Raw genomic sequence first — 24,012 nt, forward strand, 5'->3', positions numbered from 1 at the left:
CCCCCACTTCAGGCCACAGGGTGGTGGTCAATAAGCCCAACACGGCTATACAGCCAGTCCCTCTCTGCTCCCACTCAGCCTCCCCTCAAGCTCCCAGAAACTCTGAGTATGAGTGTTTGTGTGGAGGGCCATGGAGGGCCTCGGAGACCCCTTTCCTGGGGCTGGGCTGTGAGTCTAGGCTGAGACAATGACAGGAGTTCTGAGGTTGCAGAGCTGAGGCCCCACCCCCACCCCTCCCAGGAGCAAGAGGCCTCCTGACCGTGACCCTGGCCTGGCTGCACGCCTCCCCCTCAGCAGCAGCGGCTGTGCCAGCCTCAGCCAGAGCCAGCCCTCCCGACGCGGTTGCCTGGTAACCAGCCCTAAGTGACGGAAACCCCAGCAGGCCACTAACGAGGGGGCAGCACCAACCACCTGGCCCAGACCCCGCTGCCCCAGTGGCTAAAGCTAAGGGAAGGTTTCGATGGACAGTCCCCCGGCCCGGCCTGCCCACGGTAGGAGGGGATGTGCTCTAGCACTGGGGGAGGGGGCCTGGGCAGGGCCAGGAGGAGCTGTGTTGGCAGCCCCCCAAGACCTTTGAACTGGGGAGCTGCGGGAAGGTAACTCCCTACAGAGGCCGAAGCGAGACAGACACTGGGCAGGAGTCAGGGCTGTGGGTACAGCCCGCCCAGGCCCAAACCACCATCCTGGAAACAGCTGTGCTGCTCTGCCCAGGGCACAGAGGTGGGGGAGGGGATCCCCAGAGAGAGGCCCTGGATGGGAAAGGAAAGGAGGTGATTAGGGAGGCTGGCAGAAGTCCAGGCTCCGGGTAGGTTGCAGCCTCCTGCAACACTGAGGGGGAAATGTATCAGCCTCTCTCCTTTTCACTGGTCCTCCCCCTCCTCTTCTCACACCCCCAGCTCCAGGCTAGGGGCCCCCAAGGAGGGGGCTGCAGGCAGCCCAAAGCTCAGGTGGAGCTCAGCCAGGTGTTTTTCCATCCTGGGTCTGGGGATGGAGAGGGAGGCGGGGGGGAGGCCGCGTCAAAACAAGAAGGAAGCTGGTGTGCAGACTGGACAGGCTTTCAGGAGACCTAGGTTCAAGGCCCGCCCACCCCAGACCCTGGGCATGTGGCTGCCCCTCTCTGGGCCTCAGTGTTTCCTTGTTGAAGTGGGCTTGGCAGCAGGCTGTTGCTGGTCTGAGGTTTGGTGTCATGGGTCCCGGGAGGCTGAGAGGGGAAGTACAGGGGTTTTAGGGGAGCTTTCGGCTGTAGGGGCTCCCTTCAGGCCCTCATCTCTGGGCCCAAGGAAGTTTTTCTGCTTTTCTTCCCTTTCAGATGAGCAGAGCCCTGCTTTACCATTAGACTGCCACTCCCTAACCATGGCCAGACTCCACCCGCTGCTGGGCACTAGAGTATCAGCATTCAGGCAGACCCAGGCCCTGCCCTGGAAGAGACCCCTGCCCAGTCTAGCAGGGAAGCCAGGCTTATAACCAGGCCGTGGTAGCATAGGGAACTGAGGCTAGGCTAGGGCGGAGTGGAGTTTGTAATGCTGTGAGGCTTCAGAAGAAGCCCAGCCTAGAGTTCTGGAAGGCTTCCCATAGGAGAGGGCCTGAGCTGTCCTGAAGACCAGCAGGAATTAGCAAAGAAAGAGCTGGACAAGCAGCAGAGGCCAGTGCTCTCAGCCCAGGAGAGCGTATTCTAAAGCATAGAGGTATACCCCAGCGAGGCCCTGAGGCTGGCTCTGGGGGCTCTAGTGGTAGGCTGGTTGGAGGGGGCCAGTTAGGAGGCAGGCAGAAGCCAGAGTGAGAAACTGGATCCTGAGGGTACTGGGGAGCCATGGGAAGCTCCAAGCTGGGGGGTGACGGGGTCAGATGTGGGCATTAGAAAGACCTCTCTAGAGGTAGGAAGGTAATGTTTCCCACTGCTTACAAAACCAAGCCAGACTCCCTTGTCCCCCCGCCCCCCCTGCCCCGCCCCCGTGGCTGGGCTCTGGCACAACCAGAATGGGGGACCCTACACAGTACCCTATTCTTCAGGCCTCTCTTGGGCAGCCCATCCCTACACAAACACACGTCACACTGAAATGCCACAGTCTGTTTCACATCTGTCTCTCTCAGTGCACTGGGAAACAGCACTGGAAGGAAGGATGATGGGAAGGATGGTTAATCCACCCTGGCTGTTAATTAATCAAAGTGCTCCCCCCTCCCCTGCAGTAAGGTCCCAAAATTACTGTGTGTGGGCTTTTTCTGTGTAGCCAGTAGGCTGGCAGGCACAGTCCTCCAGAGGGGCCCAGTGAAAGCCCATCTCCCTTTCCTGGTCTTTGGGATTCCCCTCTGAGAGACTCTGATTTCCTCGGGAGGTGGAGTGGGGCTCCTCTGGAATTTGGGGGCTTCCCACTCCCTGCTCACCTGGTAGGACAGCAGGTTACTGCCTCCCCAGCGGAAGGAAGCTCTGGCTTGCCAGCATACCCATGGGAGGGGCTGAGCTCACTCTGATGAGATGCCTTGACCCTGCCCCTCACCCCAGGTCCTATCCAACCCAGACTCCCTAAGATGGTGTGAGTCCACACTGATGGCTGCTGGGTCAGCGCAGCCCTCAGGCTTTGTGCGGGTGGGTGGCAGAGAGTTCCTGACCACCGACTGTACCTGAGCCTTTGCTCAGAATGGTTTGGGGTCACAGTTCTGCGTGGGGAGTCCCAGCTCCTCCATTTCTTGGCTCTGTGGGCAAGCCACTTCCCCCTCCTCCTCTAGTGCTACCACTGGTTAAGGTCTTACCATAAAGCAAGCTGTGAACTCATTGGATTTGCATGAGCCCTGTGACATGTTCTCATTATACCCATTTGATGAGCAAACTGAGAGGTTAAGGGGCTGCCTTAAGGTCACACAGCTCGGTAAGTCAAACCTGTTTGCCTGTTTTTCAGACCCCGGCTTCATATGGTTGTTGTAAGAATTAAATGAGATGCGTATTAAGTGACCGGCACAGGGCATGTGTCAAGTAGGAGCGCCTTGTCCAGCCCACCCACCAACACTGAAATATTCCTCTGCTAAGTGGGAGTAGGAAAGGGATGAGGAAGCAGAAAGGGCAGACAGTGCTGCAGCAGCAGTCCAAGGGCCTTCCTGGAGGAGGCAATGTGTATAGTTGGGTCTGAAAGGATTGGAGAGAGCACTGCTGTGTGTCTCAGGGAAAGATGCCATACTTCTCTGTTTCTCTGCCTGTAGAGTGGCTGCAGGCGCCACATCTCCCTCCTCTGGGGTGAGAAGAAGCTCCTCGGAGGAAGGAAAGAGATTTGTAAATAGCAAATGTGGCCTCATTAGAGGGAACAACATTATTAATAACTGTAGGTACAGCTGCGGTTCGGGGAGGTGACCTTTTACCTCACCTTCCCAGAGAGCCAAGGGGGAGTAATCAGGGGTGGGGTACAGGAGGAGTGTGTGCCTGTAGAGCCTGTGCAGACCTGGTGGGGGGAGGGGGGGAAGCTGGGGGAGTGTGAAACCTCCCTTCCAGACTTTTCTATGCTACTTTTCTTTGTTTACCCCACCCGAGAAGCCCACAGAAAGACAGGCTGCTCCCTTCTCTGCTTTTGTTAACACTGTCCCTTCCAGCCACAACACCATTTCTCCTCTCCACGACCACAGCCTAATAAACACGTAGAGGCTCCCAAGGCAGTCACCTTGTGTTGATTACCTTCCTTCATCCATGAGACACCTGATAGCGGCTTTTCTTCACAGTCTGCACATACATGACCCCTGGGGTAGAGAAGAAAAGGACAAGGTTGGGGCCTTCAGGAGTTCACAGCTGATACCCTATAGAGCTTTTTACCATTTATAGGCAATTTCCCACACTGATTTTGTTCAACACTCACCTCAGTCTGTGAGGCAGATCTCAAGGTTCCCATTTTGCTGATGAGGAAATTGAGGCTCAGAAAGTAACAACAAAGTGGCTCCCAAGTTCCCTACCGTGTCCTTGCTTTTGTAGTGCAAGGTATTTAACTGATGCTGAAAAGGAAGGGGCGAGATACTGATTAAGGGGGCTGCTGTCTTTGTGGATTAAGGCAAGACTCAGTGGGGCTGCAGAATCTTAACTGGCCCCTAGGGTCTCACCAGGCTCATCCCGGCCTGGGTGGGTCCCACTCGGGCTCAGAGAGATTGGAGAGAACATCGGGTGAACTGAGCACACAACCTGAGAGTCCTAGCTCCTAAGAACTGAACCTCCTCCCACCCCTTAGCCGCAGGGCAGAGGTGAGAGGACCGGGTGTTGGGCTAAAGAACGGGGAGGGGAGTGCAGAGGTGGTGCGGAGCAAGAGTGGGGACGAACAGCCTGTTAACGGGGGCCTGGCCAATACCCCCAGTTGTCACACACAGGTGCACCTTCCTGATGCCAAGGTGCAGGAGCCAGGAGATCTGAGTTTTTATCCCAACCTGCTGTGGACCCTCGGGAGAGCCCCAAACCTCTCTGATTGTCTGCTCCCCAGTTCTCTCCAAACTATTTCTAAGGACCCTCCAGCTCTCAACGAAGTGAAACTCTCTCCCCCTCCCTGCCACCCAGGTGACCTCCACTTCCTCTTCCCTTTCTACCTCTAGTGTCCAGCCCCTCCTCCTCAGCTCCAGCTGCTTCCTGACTCTTGGAACCTATGGCCTCAGGCCTGCTTTGCCCTCTGACTCAGGCAGCCCTGACCTTTGGGATCCAAGCAGGTGGCCTGGGTGGTTTTGCCCCATGAACTTGCTCTGACCTTTGGCATGTCCACCTGCCTCCCCACTCCTCCACTGCACACACCTGTCCCCAGTCCTTGGACAGCCCAGGAACTGTGAGGGACCAGGTTTCTTTCGAAAAGGTAGCAGCACTGAGAGGCTTCACATCCAAAATCAGATGGTTCAGAGAGTCAGGGCAAATGGAGACAGCCAGTGGGCCTCTCCAGCCCCTCTCTCAGCAACATATCATTCCTGTCTGGGAATGCTCCACCCCATCCCACCTCATAGGCTTCACATGCTCAGACCTGTCTTACTGAGGGAGATTTGCCAAAAAGGTTCAGAGGTGCCCACTGAGGCCACTTTGTAACCCCCAGCACCCTCACTCCTGGCTCATTACAGTGATGGAGAAATCACCTCTTCCTCAGATACATGTGGTGCCCTAACAGGGATTGACATATGTTGGTCTGGAATTTGCTCTCACTGGCTGCACTGAGATTGAGGGACAGACTAAGGAACCCTTCTCCAGCTCTCTAACGCAACTAGTTAGTACTGGCCAAGGGAACCGGAGCACCTACTGTGTGCCAGACATCTTAATACAACCTCTTCTAAGCCTTTACAGCACCACCACTATGATATAATTCGTTTTACTAAAATAAGGAAACTGACGCCCAAAGAGGTCAAGTGGCATGCACGAGGCCACGTAGCTAGAAAGTGGCAATGAATGAATGATCTCACGGAGTGACTGCATGAAGGTGTGTGCTGGGCGCGCTGGGCAGCGGTTCGCGGAGTGCGGTGGATACAGACGGTGCACGGCACGCGAGGCCGGGGCCGGGTAGGGCTGGCCGCCGGAGGCCCTCCGCACCCCGGGCCCAGGGGAACGTGGGCTCCCAGAGGCGCTGCCGGGCTCAGCCTCCACCACGCGGGCCGCCCCGCCCCCGCTCCGCCCCCAGCCCGCCCCGCCCGGGACCGCAGACGGCGCCCAGCGGCGGCGCGAACGGCCGCGAGGAGGGTGGCTCCGAGCTCGGTGCTCACCGCGACTTCCCGCTCAGGGCCTGGCCCGACAAGGACCCGTGGCCTCCGCGGCGCTGGACGATGCGGTCGCGGCCCCGGGCAGCAGCGGCGGGAAGCCTGGCGCCCTGCAGGTACGAGCTCGCCCGCTCCGGCGCGGAAAGTTGGGCCGAGTTTGCGGGCGGCGCGTGGGGAAGGGGCGGGTGGCGCTGCCCTAGGGCGCCCCTACCGGCCGGCCGGCGCATGGAGCGCCCCAGGCCTGGGCAGAGGTGCGGCGGCTCCGGGCTGCGGCGGGCCCGGGGCTGGCGGGCTGAGGGGCAGGGGGCGGGCGGCTGCTCCGACTTTCCCCGAACTTCGAGGCTCCCGGGGCCCGGGAGCGCCCCGCAGCTCTGGCAGGGCTCTGGCGCCAGATCCGGCGAGGGGCCGGTGAGGAGCACCTCCGGCAGGAGCCCTCGGGCCTCCCTCGGGGCCCCGCTCACGTGGACTGCCGGGGCGGAGATGAGGGGGCGGCGGGGGGCTGGGCCTGGGGGGCGGCGGGCGCGGAGGCGCCGCAGGGCCCTGGACGCGCCCTGCTGGGACGGGACGGCCCTGCGGTTTCCTCGCTACGGCTTGACTCACCCTCTGGCCGCAGCCCAGGCTGGCGGGATCGCCCCGAGGCGGTGGCTGCCCGAACTCTGCGGCCAGGCCGCCCCCTGCGCCTGACCTCCCGCCAGTCTTTGGGTGTAGGTCCGTGGGCATGGGTGCACGGGCCTTCTTGGGGTGCACACGTGTGCCGGGCCCCAGCGAGGGGAGAACGCAGTTCTGAAGGGGCGTGTGTGCAGATGTGGGCCGTGCACGTACTTGCAAGCACGGGTTTGCATGCGTGGCTGCGGCCTGTGTAACAGCCTGCTGGGGTGCACGTGCGCCCCAGCGCCAACGGGCAGAGCATGGGGACACGCGGAAGCCGCGGGGTCAGGCGCGGCGGCAGCCCCAAAGCCAGGTTGGCCGAGGGCCCCTGGCACCACGGTTATGGGCGGGGCAGGTAGAAGAAAGGTGGTGGAGGCTGATCCTGCGACCCTTCCCCCTCCCCTGGAGCCTGGGCCGCCCCAGGTTCATTTGTTCACGTCAGCAGGGCCCAGAGTCTCAGCTGGGGGAGGTGTGAGAACCCCGGGAAGGGCCTGGTTCAGCCCTCTAGGGGAGGCCAGACGCTGGTCATAGCCAGGCAGGATCGCTGTCTTATTCCTGGTCTTTCCCACCGTCCACGGGCCTTCCGGAGAGCAGCTAGGAGATGGAAGAGGGAATTGCGCTCCAGATTCTGTTTGCTTCCCCTGATGCTTGGTCGGGGGGGGGGGGGGGGGGAGTCCTTTTCCTTGTCCCTGCCCTAGGCCCTGGCCCGAGGGTGATCCTCCCAGCCCAACTCTAACCTCAGTCAGCAGACAGCTTGGTGGCCCAAAAGATGATGTGACCCTGCTCCTTGTGGTCCTGCCCTTCTCCAAACAATCGCTTGCCTCCTCAGTATGTGTGTGTGTGTGTGTGTGTGTGTCAGGGAAGAAGGCACCTACATTTTGGCTACTGTCTTGAGTGGGGAGGGGCCTTCTACTGGCAGGAGGTCAGGTCAGCCCCATACCCTTCATAGTCCTCCACTGACTCCCCAGAACTCCCTCATCTCTCCCCTAAAGACTCCCGAGGGTCCCCGGGGGGCTTTGCCTCTATTGGCTGAGTCCCAGGGTAGAGGGGAGGCTGTCTCAGGAAATCTCCAGGGCAAAGGGCACGCAATGGGCAGAGCCCAGGAGAGAAGGACTCCTGGGATTGGGGTGGGTGTGCAGCAGGCCCCAAGGGGCATGTGGGGGTGGTGAGACCAGAGCCAGCACTTAATTAATCCAGAGCTATCCTTGGGCGGGGAACGGAGCCTTAACACCCCCAACACGGTACAACTCCTTGTAAGGTTGCCGTGCAGCTGGTTGGGGTTTTCTCTCTGGGATGTAGATCTCTGTCATAGGGCATTGCTCTCAGTACCGTTGCCCTGACGCCCCTTCCTGTCTCCTAGGCTGGCCTGAGGTGTTGGGATTCTGGCCAGGAGATGAGCCAACTTTGTGAGAGTCCTGCCTGGCTTCCTTGGTGCAATTAAGCTAGGATAGGAGTGAGCATTGGCCCTCACACTACCCTTGGCTTTTCTTGCCCCCAAAATGTGCTGGTCTCACTCTGGGCCTGTGGCTGTCATTGGCCACTAGCCAGAAGGGAGGAGAGGGCTGGGAGAGAGGGCTGGCTTGGCTTGTTAGTGATAGAAACCTGTGGCACCTGAACCATGGCCTAATCATAACAAGAGTGAGCTGATTCATCCTTTCTAAGCCACCTGAGTGTTTCGGAGACCAGGGTACTAGGGAGAGGCAGAGGCAGGGCAATGTGGCCTTAGAAGACTGACCTTAGATGACCCTTCACGGATCACTGCGTACCTGCTGCCTTGATGCCTGACCTCTCTGGGCCCGGCTCCCAATCCTTGCTTGGCCTTGCTTCAGGACTTTAGTCTTGTTCTGGCATTCAGTTTTTCCATCGGTACAGTGGGGGTAGTTGCCAGCTAGCACTCTGTGGCCCCTGGGGACTCCTTCCCTGGACAGTCCCACCCTCCCACCTCCCTACCTGCTTGTCCCTGGTGCCGTGCTGCCCTCATGTGCCTTGGAATACCCAACTGCAGCTTAGGGGCTGGGATGCACACAAGGCTGTCCTTCTGGACACTTTTGGGACCTTCCTGCTGGTGTCACAGCACCATCTACTGGACAGCCTTGGCTCTCCAGCTGGGGGCAGGGCCTGTACAAAGCTGTGCACCCCACTGCCTCTCCTGGGGGAATAGCCCTACCCTGTGAAACCAGGCCCAGTGTCTGTGTCACTCTGGGCTGAGGGACCTGGGTTCCAGGCTTAGCTCTGACATTTTTGATAAGACTGGCAGGTCAGAGAGTGAGAGCTGAAGAGTGTCTCAGGAAGTCTGAATTCACAGACAATGTCCAATTCCGCATCTTGGCTGCAGGGGGCACCTTGAGAACCCTCTAGCGTCTGCAGTGAGAGCTATAGTGGGAGGTAGGAAGCCTACCTCTTGTCCCATCTCCTTTATCAGTGACGTTGGGATGAATGCGTTTCATCCCAATATGGGGAACGGGGGTAGCCAAGTGAGCTGATCCTCAGACTGTGCTCTGTAAAGTCTGAAACCCCAAGAAAGGGGTCTTGGGAGTCATGTGGAGAGAAGCTGAACAGAAGGAGGCTCCTGGGATGGGGGTGGGGAGTATACATTGGAAATCTCTGTGTTGTATGACTCATGCGTTCATTCATTCATAGTCTTTATCGAGCATCTACTAAGTGCCAAGTTCTTAGGTGTGGCAACAAGCCAGTGAGAGCAGCAGTCCTCCGTTGCTTGTCTGGAACCCGTTCTGACAGCCCCTCCCTTTCTGTCTTTCTCTCTCTCTCCCCCAGGTCAGCAGTTGAGTAGCTGGGGCCCCTGAGGGCTTGAAGCCTTCACAGTGATGGCGGAGAAGCGGCCACTGGGGACCCTGGGGCCTGTGGTATATGGCAAGCTCCCCCGCCTAGAGGCAGACTCCGGACCCGGGCACAGCCTGCCCCCCTCTGCTGGTAACCAGGACCCCTGCAGCTACAAGGGTGCCTACTTTTCCTGCCCTATGGGGGGTGCTCCCAAGGCAGGGTCTGAGCGGTTGGCATCCTGGACCCCATACCCACCCTTGTACCCTACCAGCGTGACAGGACCCCCTCTTCGGACAGACAACCTGTTGACCAGCTGCCTGCTCTACCGCCCGCCAGCAGAAAGCTCTGAGAAGGTGCAGGACTCTGGCCCTGTTGAGCTCCTGCCCTTCGGTCCCCAGTCTCATTCCTACCCAGGCCCACCGTTGGCGGTCCCCAAACCTGTTTACCGCAGCCCTCTGTGTTACGGGCTCTCGACTTGCCTGGGCGAAGGGGCGGTGAAGAGGCCACTGGATGTTGATTGGACAATGGTGACTGGACCCCTGTTACCCCCGGCTGACCCGCCTTGTTCACTGACCCCAACTCCTGGCAAGAGCCAGTCTCTGGATGGCACCTTCTTGCGTGGGGTGCCGGCTGGGGGATCCGGCAAAAACTCCGTGGGCTTCTCCCCATGTCAGGCATTCCTGGAGAAGTATCGGACCATCCACGGCACAGGCTTCCTAGCCTCCAAGTATGCGGGTCCTTACTCTGGGGACCCCAAGCAGGCGTTGTCTGAGGGACCCCCAAGTCCTTGGACCCAGCTGGCCCAACCCTTGGGGCCAGCCTGCCAGGATACAGTGCCCACCCACTACCCGCTCCCTCACCCTCACCCTCCACAGGCCCTGCCTTGCCCACCAGCCTGTCGCCACCCAGACAAGCAGGGCAGCTACAGCTCAGTGCTCCCACTGCAGCCTCTGGGAGCCCACAAAGGGACTGGGTACCCAGCTGGTGGGCTGAGCAGCCCCTACCTGAGGCAGCAGGCAGCCCAGGCACCCTATATGCCCCCAGTGGGCCTGGACACTTTTTCCTACCCCTCTGCCCCGCTCCCAGCACCCTCACCAGGCCTCAAGCTGGAGCCGCCTCTTGCTCCCCGGTGCCCGCTGGACTTTGCTCCCCAGACACTGGGCTTTCCTTATGCCCGGGATGACCTCTCTCTCTATGGGGCATCCCCAGGGCTCGGAGGGACGCCACCTTCCCAAAACAGTGTGCAGGCTGTGCCACAGCCCGGTGCCTTCCAGCGAGGATGCCAGCCTCTCCCTGCCAGCCAGCCATGCCCAGAGCCCGGAAGGCCTGCAGAGAAGCCGGTGCGGGAAGCAGAGGAGAAGATGTGGCTGCCCAGCTGCAGGAAAGAGCAGCTCCAGCCCCAGCTTGATGAACACCCTGGAGCGCCTATTGTCATCGAAGATAGTCCGGGCCCTCGCACCCCGCCGGCACTCCCAGCCTGTGCCCAGGAGCGCCAGTCTCTTCCACAGAATCAGGGTACGCTGCCACCCAGCTCTCCACCCATGCCTGTTATTGACAATGTCTTCAGCCTGGCCCCCTACCGTGACTATCTGGATGTGCAGGCACCTGAGGACGCGGCCGAGCCTGACTCAGCCCCTGCCCCCAGGGAGAGCCCTGCCAAAGGCTGTGGGGAGCCCCTGCCAGCCCGGGAGACCCCTTCGAAGGCACGATGCTCGCTTCGAGAGGAGGTGGCACTGGACTTAAGTGTGAAGAAGCCCATGGCAGAGGCTCCAGTCAGGGTTCCTAGTCCTGCAGCGCATGCCAAGCCCCCGGCCCTGGATGCCCCCGGTGTGGGAAACACGGTCTCGGATCTGCCTGACCTGGAAAAGGTAGTCCCAGAGGCACCCGGGGCGCCAGCGACTACAGAGGCCTCCCCTAGGACCAACTTCCATAGCTCCGTGGCCTTCATGTTCCGAAAATTCAAGATCCTCCGGCCGGCACCCTTGCCTGCAGCCGTGGTCCCATCTGCGCCTACCCCGGCCCCTGCGTCTGCCCAGCCTGTACCCACACCCACATCTGTGCCCCTTGGTCTACAGATTCTCAGCCAGCCCTTGCCGGTGGCCTGCTTCAACCTGGCGCTGCCCAGTCCTCCAGCTGTAGCCATGACGTCCCCGACCCCAGCCCCTGCTCCGGCTCCATCGCCGGCCCAGGCCCAGGCCCCGACTCTGGCTTCTACCCCCGCCACGGCGGACTCCCCAGAGCAACACTTTACAGGACTGCATGCGTCCCTGTGCGATGCCATCTCGGGCTCGGTGGCCCATTCCCCACCCGAGAAGCTGCGCGAGTGGCTCGAGATGGCCGGGCCGTGGGGCCGGGCAGCATGGCAGGACTGCCAGGGAGTGCAGGGGCTGCTGGGCAAGCTGCTGTCACAGCTGCAGAGCTTCGTGTGCACCCAGCAGTGCCCCTTCCCCCACGTGGTGCGGGCCGGTGCCATCTTCGTGCCCATCCACCTGGTGAAGGAGCGGCTCTTCCCACGGTTGCCCCCCGCTTCCGTGGACCATGTGTTGCAGGAGCACCGTGTGGAGCTGCGGCCCACCACGCTGTCAGAGGAGCGGGCGCTGCGCGAGCGGGCCCTGCATGGCTGTACCTCGCGCATGCTCAAGCTGCTGGCGCTGCGCCAGCTGCCCGACATCTACCCTGACCTGCTGGGCCTGCAGTGGCGTGACTGTGTGCGCCGCCAGCTGGGTGAGCATGGGGCAGCCCCAGTAGCCACCGGAGCTGTGTGAGCGAGTGACAGGTGTGTGGGCTGTGTGAATGATCACGACTAGGGGCTGAGGGATGCCTGGACCTTGGAAAGGGCAGGGAGGCCCAAGAACTCATGCTGGGGAGGGGGCTGGCCATCCAGGGTAGGCTCTGTGGACCCCCCCATCCCCACCCCCCCCTCGCCCCAGCACCGAGAGCCTTCACAGCCTCCTCTGTAAGCCTCTGAGCATGCCAACAGCTCTGTCCCTATGGAAACTTTCTCGGCCTTCCCCGGTGCAGCACCTTCCCAGATTCCCTCCTCCTCCTCTGCTGTGCCTTCTCTGGCTTTGGCGCAGGCTTCTCCTTTGGGTTCTAGGGCTCTGACCAGGCTGTGTTCTCTATCTGACGTCTTTCCCCACTGTGTCTGTGTCCCGCCCGGCTTCCCTTCTGGGCTTGGGCCGCAAAGAACTGAATGCATGTTGGCCTGTTGCACCTGATGTCTGTCTGACCCTTAACTCCTCCCAGACCCACGCTCCTGAGCTTCCCCCTAAGTCCTCTGTCCCCCGCCTTCTCCATCTCAGTGAATGGCACCTCATCCCCGAAAGTGGACAGGAATCCCCCATCCCCTCCAAAACACTGTTGCCTTTTGAATGTGTAGTGTTTCAGTCCTCCCGCGTATTTATGGGTAGTGCACCCATAAGTCGGAGCAGTGTTTTGTGGTTTGCTTTTCCCCTACTAAATGATGCCTTGTGCATATTGTTCTTCAGCTCACTCTTTTTGTGTCCTGGAGCATCATGTGCATTGGTGTGGGTAGCTTGGCCCCGCTCTCAGGAGCTGCTGTGGTGTTTCATGGTGTGTACACTCACTTCTTCGGCCAGGACTTTGGTGATGGTACCAGGCGGTGTCCATCGTGGCCTCTCCTGCATGTGGCATGTTGAGGCCTGAGGCCTGTGACCCTCTCGGTAGTCTTTCTTCCCTTGCTGCTCCGCCATCCCTGCCACCAAGCCTGTGTCTGGGCTGTGTCTCCACAGGAACTGTTTCTTGTCCCCTTGCCATGATGGCAACCTTGGCCTGGGCCCTTACCTTGTCCAAGTTTCAGGTCAGGGTGGAGAAGACCCTGAGGCAATGAGGCACAAATGTGGAGCTTGGGGTCTGGGTGACAAGCATTGCTGTCCCCTGAGCACTTAAACAGTTGGGACATTTGCCCTAATGGGTGCAAAGACCGTCTTGTTTCTGTACAATTGGGCTGTTAGGCCTAGAGAGGACAGGGCCGTATTTCCTGGACAGCTTGCTGGGCAATGGGGCCCAGGCACTTCATAGTCCCCTCCTGCTCTGACTGAGCCTGCTGGAATCTGGGGCATAGCGCAGAGTTGACTGGGACCCAGCTTCCTGCCGCTGGCTGGATTTGGCATCCCAGTCCCCACTCCCTCCCTGGGCTGTGGGTCCTCCCCCGATCCTTGGGGGGGGTCCACCCTTCTGTGGGTGTCCTTAGTGTTACCTTGACAGCCTCCCTTACTAGTAGGTGTGTTCTTGGTCAGAAGCCCCCCCTTTCTGTCCCCTCTGCTGCTTCCTCCACTCCAAGCTCTGGGGTGGTATGATGGAAAGATGATGGTGCTGATGTATAGCAGGGCCCTCTCTCATACCTCAGTTTCCCTGCCTGTACAGGCCAGTGGTTCCTGGCCTGTTGGCCCCTTTCCTTTTGTTCTTGCACCAGACACTTCTCCTGAGCAGTACCCTCATCAGACAGAGCTCTGGTATCACCAGGGGAGAATCACACCCTTTGGTTTGGTGGTCTGGCCTCCAGCATGTGTGGGGAAGGGTCATGATGTCTGTGACCCTGCTGGGGCCACCCAGGCCCGAGCAGAGCGGAACCACTGGTTTAGGTGGCTGGGAGGCCAGGAGATGGGACCTAAGGGTGTTGGGGTCTGCAGCCTGACTGTGTGTTCATTTTCCAGGTGACTTGGACACTGAGGCTGGATCTGTGCCCTCCTCAGAACCCACCATGGCCAGAGATGAGCCAGAAAGCCCAACCCTGGCCTGGAAGTCACCTGCCCCCAAGGCCAGGAAGCCGGGGAGGAAGCCACCAACCCCTGGCCCGGAGGAAGCAGAGGCAAATGCTGGGGAAGGGTCCCGCGGTGCCTCACCTACCCCTGCCACCAGCGCCAGCCCACCTGGCCCCACACTAAGGGCTCGCTTCCGCAACCTGCTGGAAACTGCCTGGCTCAATGGCCTAGCGCTGCCCACTTGGGGCCACAAGGCCTCAGGGCCGGATCGGCCCGTGCCCCACCCACAGGTGTTGGGTGGCCAGAGCCATCACCTGTAGCACTGGTTGCTGTTTGGACAGCTGCTGTGTGGGGGTCACTCTGTACCCTTATCTTGTAGGCCAGCGGCCCAAGGCCATCAGTGGATATACCCTTGGAGCTTCTCCAGCTCTTGCTGCCCCCACTGGGCTGGAGACCCCGCTTTTAACTTGAGGGCCTTCGTTAGAAAGAACTACTTCCTGTTTTTTTCCTTAGAGAAAATGTGTGGGCTTTGGAGCTCAACAGACTTGGGCTTGAATCCTGGCTCCTGTGTTCCTTGCTGTGTAACCAGGCAAGTCACTTCCTTCCTTGAGCTCCCAGTTCTCCATTTGTAAGATAGGACAACGCAGCCTACCTCACAGGGTTGTTGTGGGGTGATGCCTGACACACACCCATTAGGGTTTGCTCTCTGCTCCCTCCCCAGGACCGGGGCCTAAATCCCAGCCGGGGCCTGGAGTAGGAGGCTAAGGCAAGCAGAACCTTCTTCTAGAAAGTCTTTGTGTGTCATGAGACTTGGTTATTGTACAGTGTGTATGATTTACACTTTCTAGAGTCATCCCCAGGAAAGCCTGGGGCTATATCCCCTCACTTGGTGTTGGGCCCTGACCCCCCAGCCTGGAGCACTCTGGGGAAGCCTGCTTCTTCCCTCCTGCACTACAGGGAGTGCAGGGATACAGCCTGGGGCTGACATCCTTGTGTGTTTTCCCAAGAAGTTGTGTTTGCTAGAAGTCATGCAGCTGCAGGGACTCAGGGACTAGAAGAGACAGGCTGAATGACAGCTCAGTCCTGGGAGGTCTCTGAAGATATGGACTGGGGCCCCTGGCACTCCCAAGCTAGAGCCCCATCCGTCATGCCTGCTATGAGTTACCTCCTTGCAGAGTGCTAACCTGAGCCAGAGGCTGGCAGGCTGGGCCCTTGGCCTGGCTAAGGTTTGTCATAAGGCTGTGGGCCCTGGAGGCAGGCCATTAAACATTAAAAGCAATTGGGTTGTTTTTGGACCTGGGGCCTGGCTGTGTGTTTGGCGGGGCGTCCACAGGTTTAATAGGCCATCATCAGGTGCCTAGTCCTTAGCAGTTCTCCCTGTTCCCAGCCCAGAAGGTGCCAAGGCTCTCTGACACCACTGTGCTGGCTTGCTCTGGCCATGTGGGTCCTTGTCACACCCACTGGGCAGCCACTTCCTTGCTTGGGGAAAGCCCGTCCCCTTGTGGGTCCTGGTGGCTTTTGGTCTATAGCACACCACCCGGTGAGAAATGCTAGTCACCACACACCCCAGCACCAAGGACATGCCCACCAAGGTGTACTTCATCCTTCACACGTGAGCTGGTGTGGGAAGACCCAGCACGCCCTCCAGAGACCCTGCCTCTGCTGGGCTCTTCCTGCAGAGGTTCGTCCTCGGGGCTGCTGTGGTGGTGTCTCACTCCATCTAGACCGGAGGCTGGTCTACTAGAGCTGGTCAGACCTGCCAGTGTCAGTCCTAGTGTTGGTGAGTCTTTCCTGAGCCCAGCTACAGGATCCCTCCTGGCTCTGCTTTGTGCCAATGGCTGAGCCCAGGCCTGTTTGGTTAGGCTTCTCTCTGACTCGGGTGGCCTCACTAGGCAAGACGCTAGGTGCATCTCTGGCCTCAGTTAATAAAAGGAAGATGGCACTCAGGTGAGCCTCCAGCTTGAGGGAGGCCCTGCCTCCTGGCTGCCCCACTTGGGGCTCTAACCCAGTACAAAAGGCTGAGGAGCCCGACCCACTAGCTTTGCCACCAGGAGTTAAGCCTTCAAGGTAAGTGACGGGGCAGCTTTGTCTCAGAGCCGGTGTTTTGGAAGGAAGAGAGCAGAGCTATGCCTGCCAAGGGGATTATGAAGAACCCCCCCCCCCCCGCCTTGGTAATCAGGTGCTTCCTGCTCTGCCTTGTTCTCACTAAAGGGGTTGGGGTGAAAGGGCTGGGTCTCCCTAAACCCCCACAGGGGAGATGGAGCAAGGCCCAACCCTCCTGCCTGAATGTGCCTCTTCTGACCCCACAGTCCCCCTCCTAGACTAGCGTCTCCAGCCCATGGGCTACCCCCTAACCCGGCCCGCTGCCCCTTCAGGCCCAGCCGCAGCTGAGGAAGGCTATAGGGACATCCCAGCCAGTGGGCACCAAGCCCTGCTGCAGGCTGATCTCTGCACTCCAGACCTCTTCCCAGGCAGTTCCTTCAGCCCCCAGCCCAGCCTAGTGCAGCCCTTCCAGGCCCCAAGTCAGGGGAAGGTCCTGCAGACCCCCTCCTATCTCTAGCAAGACAAGCCCCTGGACTGAGGCTGGCAGGGAGGTGGGCTCTTCAGGGACATTGTTGCCTCCATAGGGACCCTGGCCCTGGGTGTTCTAGCTGCTGCCCCTCGGAGGTGTCTACATCTGTAGAGCGATCCATCCCATTTAACACTCCCATCCCAAACCCCCTGCCTCTGTCCCAGAGGGACCCAACTCCCAGGCTCTGTGTCTTCTTGAGGCAGTGAAAGCCTGGGCTCCTGGGAAGAGGGTGCTGGCTCCCTTGGAAGAACCTTGAGAGGCCCCTCCTATGATTACTATGACTGGCAGGGGGTCCCTTGCTTCTTTCTCCACTAGCCACCAGATCAAATCCTCTGTGGACCTCTTCTCAGATGGGGGTGATGGGGCCAGAGAACGCTCCACTCCTGCCTCTAGTTTAGAGCCTGGGACTCCAAGCTTGGCAACTGCTTCTCAGACCCTATAAACCTCCCAGACCCAAGCATCCTGTCAGAAGAGCCGAAGCTTCACCTCAGCACAGAAGCTAGAGGCTTCTGTCAGCCTCTGCCCTTCCATTGAAGTGTCCTTGGGTTTGGGCTTGCTTGCATCCACTCTGAGTGGGCAAGAGATCCTGAAGAATGCCCCTACTCAGAGAGGCCTGGGTCCCCTGACAGACTTGGGCCCTGCCTGCCTCCTCTGTCCCTGGTGTGAGAGAGCCAGGGTCGCCCTCTCCAGCCTTCACTGCCACCCCTCCACTTGCCACCTGCTGGCCCTGAGGACACACTAGGTGTTCCCAGCCCTGTCCACTACCAACCTACCACCCTTGGCATCACCAAGTCAGCAGGTGGCAAGGGTGTCCAACTGAAGGACTGGTCCTTACCAGATCTGCCTGGCACTTCCCCAACACTGCCTTGCAACTCAGGGGCATCCTAGGACCCCAGCTTCTGGTAGACTGGTCCTTTCCAGTTGTCAGCTTGGAGCCACCTTCTGGACCTGTGAGTGCTCTTGCATCTGGAGTTAGCTTAGATCCCCCTCCTGGCAGCCTGGTCTCCCAGCTTTCCTCAGGACTGGTGAGGAGGCCTCTCCTGGCTCAGCTGATGCCATGCTCTGTACACCAGACTTGCTTTCCACGTAGTCCCAGCAGGTAGCCCTTTTCCCATGTGGCCCCTGCCATGTAGACCCTAAACCTCCAGCTGGGCCCACCCTTGCAGAGGAGGTACCCACGGCTTCTGTAACACTTTCGTGCTGGGCTCCATCCCAGGGACCTCTCGGGGGTCTGGTGCCATGGACCTGACACAGTCCAGGCTCCCTTCCTCCTCACACATCAGGGGCTCTGTGTCCACCGAGGCTCCTGACTGCTGCGAGACCCACACAAAGGCCTCAGAACCACAGGCCCCTTTCTGACTGATGGTCCTTCCACAGCCTGGATATTCAAGCCTCTGGGCAGAGGTTTAATGACCCCCAGCACATTCTTCTCAACCAGAGAAGCTACTTGGCACCAGGCCTTGGCTCTCTGGGCTGAGCTGGGTAGTAGTGGGAGTGTCTCTGAGGCCACCTGGGCAGAGGGGCTCAGTCGTAAGCAACCAGCACTCACAACTCCCGCCATGTTCCTGTCAGCTCTCCTACCTTGGCTGCTGGGTTGCTATCCCATTTCAGCCACTGGTCATGGAGAGACCACCTCAGGAACCCACAGCCAGCTGGGAGGGTTTCTGCACCCCTTTGTATGGTGCCCACTTGGGTGGGAGGGGCTTTGGGATCTGTTGGGGGGCGTGGGCTACAGGTCCTCTCTTCTCCACCCCAGCTCAGAAGTCTGCCCCAGAGGACGGGACTGCCCCCCTCGCAGAGGTGATCTGAATCAGCCAGTCCCAGCCCTGCCTTCAAGCAGAGCCCATCCAGGTTTGTTTTTCCAGCTGGCCAGCAGACCCAAAGTCCCAGTGATGTCTGGGTGGCCTATGTCCTATCCCACTGTGTCCCTTGCCCCTGGAGAGGAGTCTGGCTCCAGTCCTGGCCTGGAAATCAGATATCTTTGGGTTGGAGGCCACATCTGTCAGGTTCCAGAACAGCCTGCCATGGCCAGGGCAGGTACCATGTCTGAAGCCCCAGGCTTGCCTGCCAAGGCTCCCATGCTCCTCTCCACTTCCATGCACATCATCTATGCACCACTCCTGATGAATCCAGGCTCTGTCTGTGTTCACCAGCTCAGCTGGGAAGTTGCATTGACAGTAAGGAGAATAGTACCATCCAAGTTGTTGACCAAGAAGGGAGAAGCCTGGTTTGGAGATGGGTGGAAGAGGGGCTGTGGCACAATGTCTGCGAGCTCTTCTCTGCTTAACTTCCTTTTTTCTTGGCCCTCAAAGAAAGCAGTTTTCTCCATGTCTCCTACCCTGCCCCAAGCCCACAACACTGCCCCTGGTCTTTCTTTCCCTAGAATGTCTCCTCCATCTCCCTGTGGGACTGACAGCTTTGTGTTGCCCTGGGATCCTTGTGAGATGTGGTTATCCCTGCTTTCCTCAACAAAGAGGGCCAACTGAGGCAGAGAGGTGGAAGTCCCCACCCCCCATGGCCCCAGCCCTTCTCTGGGTGGTCATGCCTAGTGGGTGCTAAGCTTAGAGGCCTCCCTCTTACCAGCCTTCTCTTAGCTCAGGCACATGCTGTCCTCACACCCAGCTTCCTAAAAGAGTCTGTTTCTAGTAAGTCTTCTTGGCTCCATGAGGCTGGATGAGGCTCTAAGCCTGGGGTTAGGGCCCTGCCCTGTCTGCCTCTCAAGCCCCTTCCAGGCTAGGGAGAGACCTGGGCCCTCCATTGCTACTGATACCCACTAGCTGTGCCCTGTTCATGTCCGCTCCCTGCAGCGAGAGGTCAGTCTGGGTGCAGAGTCGGGTGGAGGCCTAGGGGTACTTTGTGCCCACTAGCTCATATCCGTGCCCTGTGGTAGCCAACATGTGCCAGCTCGTGGGCCTGGCCTCACTCAGCCCCAGTGGTGAATGGAAGGATGCTCACTATCTTCTAGAACATGCCCACCACACCTTTGTGCCTCCTGGATTCCTTGGCAGACCTGTTACCTACCCCTCTGACTGCCCTGAGGCCCAGCTGAAACCTTCCCTGCCCACAAAAACTTTTACCTGAAAGGACATCCCCACCCCTACACCCCCTCACTTCAGAGCTTTTGGTGGGAGTTCATGTTAGGGGTTGGATATTAGGGGGTAACATTTAAGAGTGGAGAGTAGGACCCAGATAGCTGTAATTCCCACAGGGCCAGGCTCTCATCTGCCATGGCCTCTCCTTCCAGGACAGCTCAATGCCCTGCTTCCTTTGGTCTGGGGCTGGCTGGGAGCTATGGTTACCCTTGCTCAATTTGACTTCCAAGGCGGTACTGACATCCCTGTGAGACAGAGGGGAAGGCTGGCCTAGTAGGGGTTGTCAGGGGTACCACAGCCAAACAGGCCTTGGGTCTTGGCACAAGGTGGCCTAACACCCTTCTAGTTTTGTGCCCTGTAGGGTGTACCTGGAACACCTGGAGCCCAAGAAGCTGCCCATCACCTTGGTGGTCCTGAGATCAACGCTCTGCCCATGATGAAGGCTGAACCTTCTGAGCAACCCAAAAGCAGGTGCTGTCCCTGCACCTTCCACAGCCCTGGTGTTGGGAGGGTGTTGTTCCTAGAGGCTTAGGGGATGGGAGCAGATCACAGATCGAGAGGACAGGGTATCTCCATAAGCTGTCATCTGGGCTCCTGGGTGGGACCTCTGAACCTGACCCTTCCCCTGTGAATCACATGGCTCCAAAAAAAAAAAAAAAAAGAGGAATTGTCCAAGGTTTACCCCGCAGTGAGGGGCAGAGTGGGACCTTGGCTCTTCCTTACTCAGATACAGCTTTCTCACCCCTCTGCAGCCAACAGAGAAGATGGGTGGGCATGTCCAGCGAAGACTTCACCTTCATTTATATCTGGAAAGGGTAGGAGGGAATAGGGGGCTGGGGCTCTGCCTTCACTGCCACCTCTTCTTCCATTTGAGCACAGATGGCATCTGGGCAGTAGCTTGAGTGGCTTAGACCAGACAAGGCATCCCCCAGGTCCACAACCTGGCCTTGGGCAGAGTGCTTTTTTCTGTGTCTTGATCCAGAAGCCCAGGACTTTGAGTCTGTCTCACTAAAGGTCCTCAGTCCCCCAGACCCTGGGCATTCTCCTCTCCCAGCCCTGGAGGATCCCGGGGCATTGCCACCCCCATGGCTGCCACACCAAGACAGGCTTTGGCCACTGAAGTTTCCCCCTGGAGCCTCAAGCCATTGCCCTGCCATCTTCCAGCCCCTGGAGGGACACTCAGCCTGTAGCTCCTGGGCCCTGGACCAGACCTGCGGCTACTTCTGTCTTGTATGACTCATCTTGGCAGATTCAACACAGCATTGCCAGATGTGCTAGGCTGGGCTTGACCCCTTCCCCACTGCAGTGGCATCTATTTGTAGAGGTTCAAGCAGGCTGTATTCTGAGGGTGGGGGTAGGGTCTGACTTAAATGGACAAGATGTCCCGGGACATCTGCTTAAGTTCTTGGCCCCTGTGGCCTCTGTTGGGCATGATGCCTTGTCATGTGTGGGTTCCTGCATATGGCCACAGGAGCCTCCCCTACTACCCTCCCTACCTCAGGCCAGTGTCAGGGCCCCTGTGCTTCCAGGCAGAAGCCCAAGTGCAGAGCCAGGCCTGGTGAATGGTCCCCAGGTGCTGACAGTGCTGACCAACCAGCCACGGGCCCACCTGGCCCTTGTCTGCTTCTGGCCTCTCCTTTGCCTACCAGGCTCTCAGCTGAATGCAACAGTCTTGCCTATTCCCTTGACTGTCCTCAATAGGAAACTTATAGAGCTACTCAGACATTATGTCTGTTGTCTGCCAGGCCCTTACAAGAGACATGGCCACCCTGGTAGGCCTAGGGCCAGCTTGAGGTACCCAGAGGTCATGCTCTCCTTCTGGGACCTAGCTCCAGTGGCTCCCAGAGACCCTTCCCCATCTGAGCAATGGCCTAGTGGGCAGCTACCACTTCTCCCATGCAGGGCACCTTGCAGGAGCAGGAGACAGGGGAGGAAGGTCAAGCAAGAGCTCTGTCCCTGCCTCCACCACTTAAGGTTCATTGCAGGTGAGGTGTCCATTCCTGCCTGCCCCGGCTCCCTGAGTTACAGGTTTCATCTTGAGGTTCCCAGTGAGTGTCAGGGGTGGGAGGGAGGTGAGCCTCAGCACTCCTCCCTGATCTTCAGGGCCTGGGCAACCACTGGCCCAAGAGAGCCTTGGTCAGCTGGCTTCCCCACTGCCATCTCCCAATACCTGGGGCTGCATGCTCTGTCCTCTGGGTGGGCAGAAGGAAGAAGCAGTATTCCTACCTTCCACGTTCAGGTCCTAGTAAAGCCCCTGCCATGGGGATGTGGTGGTCAAAAATGCAGGCTCTGGAGTCATTCACACAGCTGGGGTTTGAGCCCAGCCCTGTTACTTTGTGACTTTAATTTTTTTTTTTAACGTTTATTCGTTTTTTGATAGAGATAGAGCGTGAGTGGAGGAGGGACAGAGAGAGAGGGAGACACAGAATCTGAAGCAGGCTCCAGGCTCTGAGCTGTCAGCACAGAGCCTGACGCGGGGCTCGAACTCACGGACCGTGAGATCATGACCTGAGCTGAAGTTGGACGCCTTAACCGACTGAGCCACCCAGGCGCCCCACACTTTGTGACTTTAGACAAGTCACTTAACTCGTAAGCCTCCCTTTCTTCAGATGTTATATGGGGACAATAGCACCTGTTTCACAGGTACTTGATGAGCACCGGTTGTTGGCAGGAATGGAGTCCAGAGGTGGTGACAGGCGGGGTGATTGAGGCCAGATTGCATGTCCGTCTCTCTGAACCTCTTATTCATCTGGAATAAGATGCGTGGCGCTAGGGTTGCTGCGAGAATGGTCTGTGTGCTGCTCGTCACAGGCCCTGGGAAGTGATCCTGAAGCCCCATCCTGCCCACAGGAAAGACCTGCTTAGGAAAGACTCACTCATCTGTATGGGGGAGCGGGTATTCCCGGCCCAGGCCAGACCCCTCCACCATCCTGCTGACCCTGGTGGTGACTGTCCAGCCTGACGGCCATCTGGCTGACTCACCTCCCCGGGTGAACCCTTTCTCCTTCCATGTTGCAGGTTTATCTATCACCTCCAAAGAGGTCATGCCAGGCATGAGGGCTCTCCTCTTGTGCCCCCACCGAGGGTGTGTACTGTCTGAACTATATCTTCACGCAAGGCCTCACATGAGGCTTGACACAGCCTGTTTTGTAGAGGGCCAGAAAACAAAGCCCAAAGAGGGGAGGGGCTCAGCTCACCCTCAGGCTCTGTCCCTGTCCATCCCACTGCTTTGCTCCCAGGTCGCCTACAAGGCTTCCTATGGTAATGGAGGTGACTCAAGAGAACAGGGCTGCATAATCCTCCCTTCCTAGGACAAACCCTAATGGGGAAGTTTTAGATATCCTAACAGTCGGGGGAGTATTTCCCAGGGTACCCTCTTATACCCTGGCCTGCCCCGGCCCTTTTAGTCAAAAGTTGTGGGTACATGGAGAGTGGAGACTGACTGAGGGTATGTGCATATATCAGGCTGGTCTTTGAGGGGCTGGGGTAGAACCTTGGGGGGCAGGGGCCCCTCAGGGGTATGAATGAAGGACAGAAGAACATGTCACCGACTGTAGTCAACCCATATATGGTGACCTTCTTGCTGACCCTCTCTGGCATCTTGGTGTTGGCTGTCATCTTTGTCTAGGTCCTGGGCTCCTGGGGCACCTCATGGGGCCTGTTGGCTCTTCTGTAGGTGGGGAGCCTAAAGTAGGACTACACCTGAGTCTCTGTTTCCTTCCAGGTCACAAGTTCCAAGACCATCCCCCCTCTGCTGCCAAATCTCTCTCATGTCCCAGTGGGCCCAGGAGCTGTTGGAGTTTTGTGAATCAAGGCCTTTTCCCACCTGGATGTCACCCAGGAGGTCACCAAACCTGCCTGCAGAGGGCATGATGCTATATATAGGAAACCCTAAAGACTCCATCAAAAAACCATTAGAATAAATGCATTCAGTAAAGTTGTAGGATACAAAATTAATATACAGACATCGGTTGCATTTCTATACGCCAATAGTGAAGTAGCAGAAAGAGAAATTAAGGAAACAATTTATGATTACACCAAAAAGAATAAAAGACCTGGGAATGAACTTAATCCAGGAGAGGAAAGACCCATACTCCGAAAACCATAAAACACTGATGAAAGAAATGGAGGATGACACAAGTAGGAAATAGTCCATGCTCATGTATTGGAAAGACATTAGTCAAATACAGTTAAAGTGTCCATACTACCCAAAGCAATCTACAGATTCAGTGTAATCCCTAGAAAAATACCAATAGCACTTTTCACAGAGCTGGAACAAATACTTCTAACATTTGTATAGAACCACAAAAGGGCTTGAATAGCCAACGCAGTCCTGAGAAAGAACAAAGTGAGAGGTATCACAATTCCAGATTGTAAGATATACTACAAAGCTATAATAATCAAAGAGGTATGGTGCTGGCACAAAAATGGACACAAACATCAATGAAACAGAATAAAGAGCCCAGAAAGAAACCCACAATTCTATGGCCAGTTAATCTCTTACAAA

The 24,012-nt window shown here is 58.1% G+C and overlaps 1 protein-coding gene and 1 long non-coding RNA gene across 4 annotated transcripts; both read left to right on the forward strand.

The window, feature by feature from the left end:
* The first annotated feature begins 474 nt into the window (after positions 1-474).
* Positions 475-15,136, forward strand: CUNH15orf39 (chromosome unknown C15orf39 homolog). 3 transcript variants are annotated; one of them, XM_040493300.1, is made up of 3 exons: positions 475-491; positions 9,112-11,841; positions 13,794-15,136. In XM_040493300.1, the coding sequence occupies exons 2-3, from the start codon at positions 9,162-9,164 to the stop codon at positions 14,159-14,161; spliced, it is 3,048 nt and encodes a 1,015-aa protein (XP_040349234.1). In that variant the 5' UTR covers positions 475-491; positions 9,112-9,161; the 3' UTR covers positions 14,162-15,136. The 3 variants fall into 3 exon arrangements, with proteins under 3 accessions (XP_040349234.1, XP_040349233.1, XP_040349235.1); XM_040493299.1 differs by lacking the exon at positions 475-491 and adding an exon at positions 5,630-5,804; XM_040493301.1 differs by lacking the exon at positions 475-491 and adding an exon at positions 5,630-5,804 and having other exon boundaries at positions 9,112-11,893; positions 13,794-13,903.
* Positions 15,137-22,049: 6,913 nt separating this feature from the next.
* On the forward strand, positions 22,050-23,462 carry LOC121042123 (uncharacterized). The gene is made up of 2 exons (XR_005795989.1): positions 22,050-22,094; positions 23,230-23,462. It is a non-coding gene; the product is annotated as an uncharacterized LOC121042123 (long non-coding RNA).
* Positions 23,463-24,012: the final 550 nt, after the last annotated feature.

Source organism: Herpailurus yagouaroundi, unplaced genomic scaffold (genome assembly GCF_014898765.1).
Source record: "Herpailurus yagouaroundi ecotype Mexico unplaced genomic scaffold, PumYag 184, whole genome shotgun sequence".
NCBI lineage: Eukaryota > Metazoa > Chordata > Mammalia > Carnivora > Felidae > Herpailurus > Herpailurus yagouaroundi.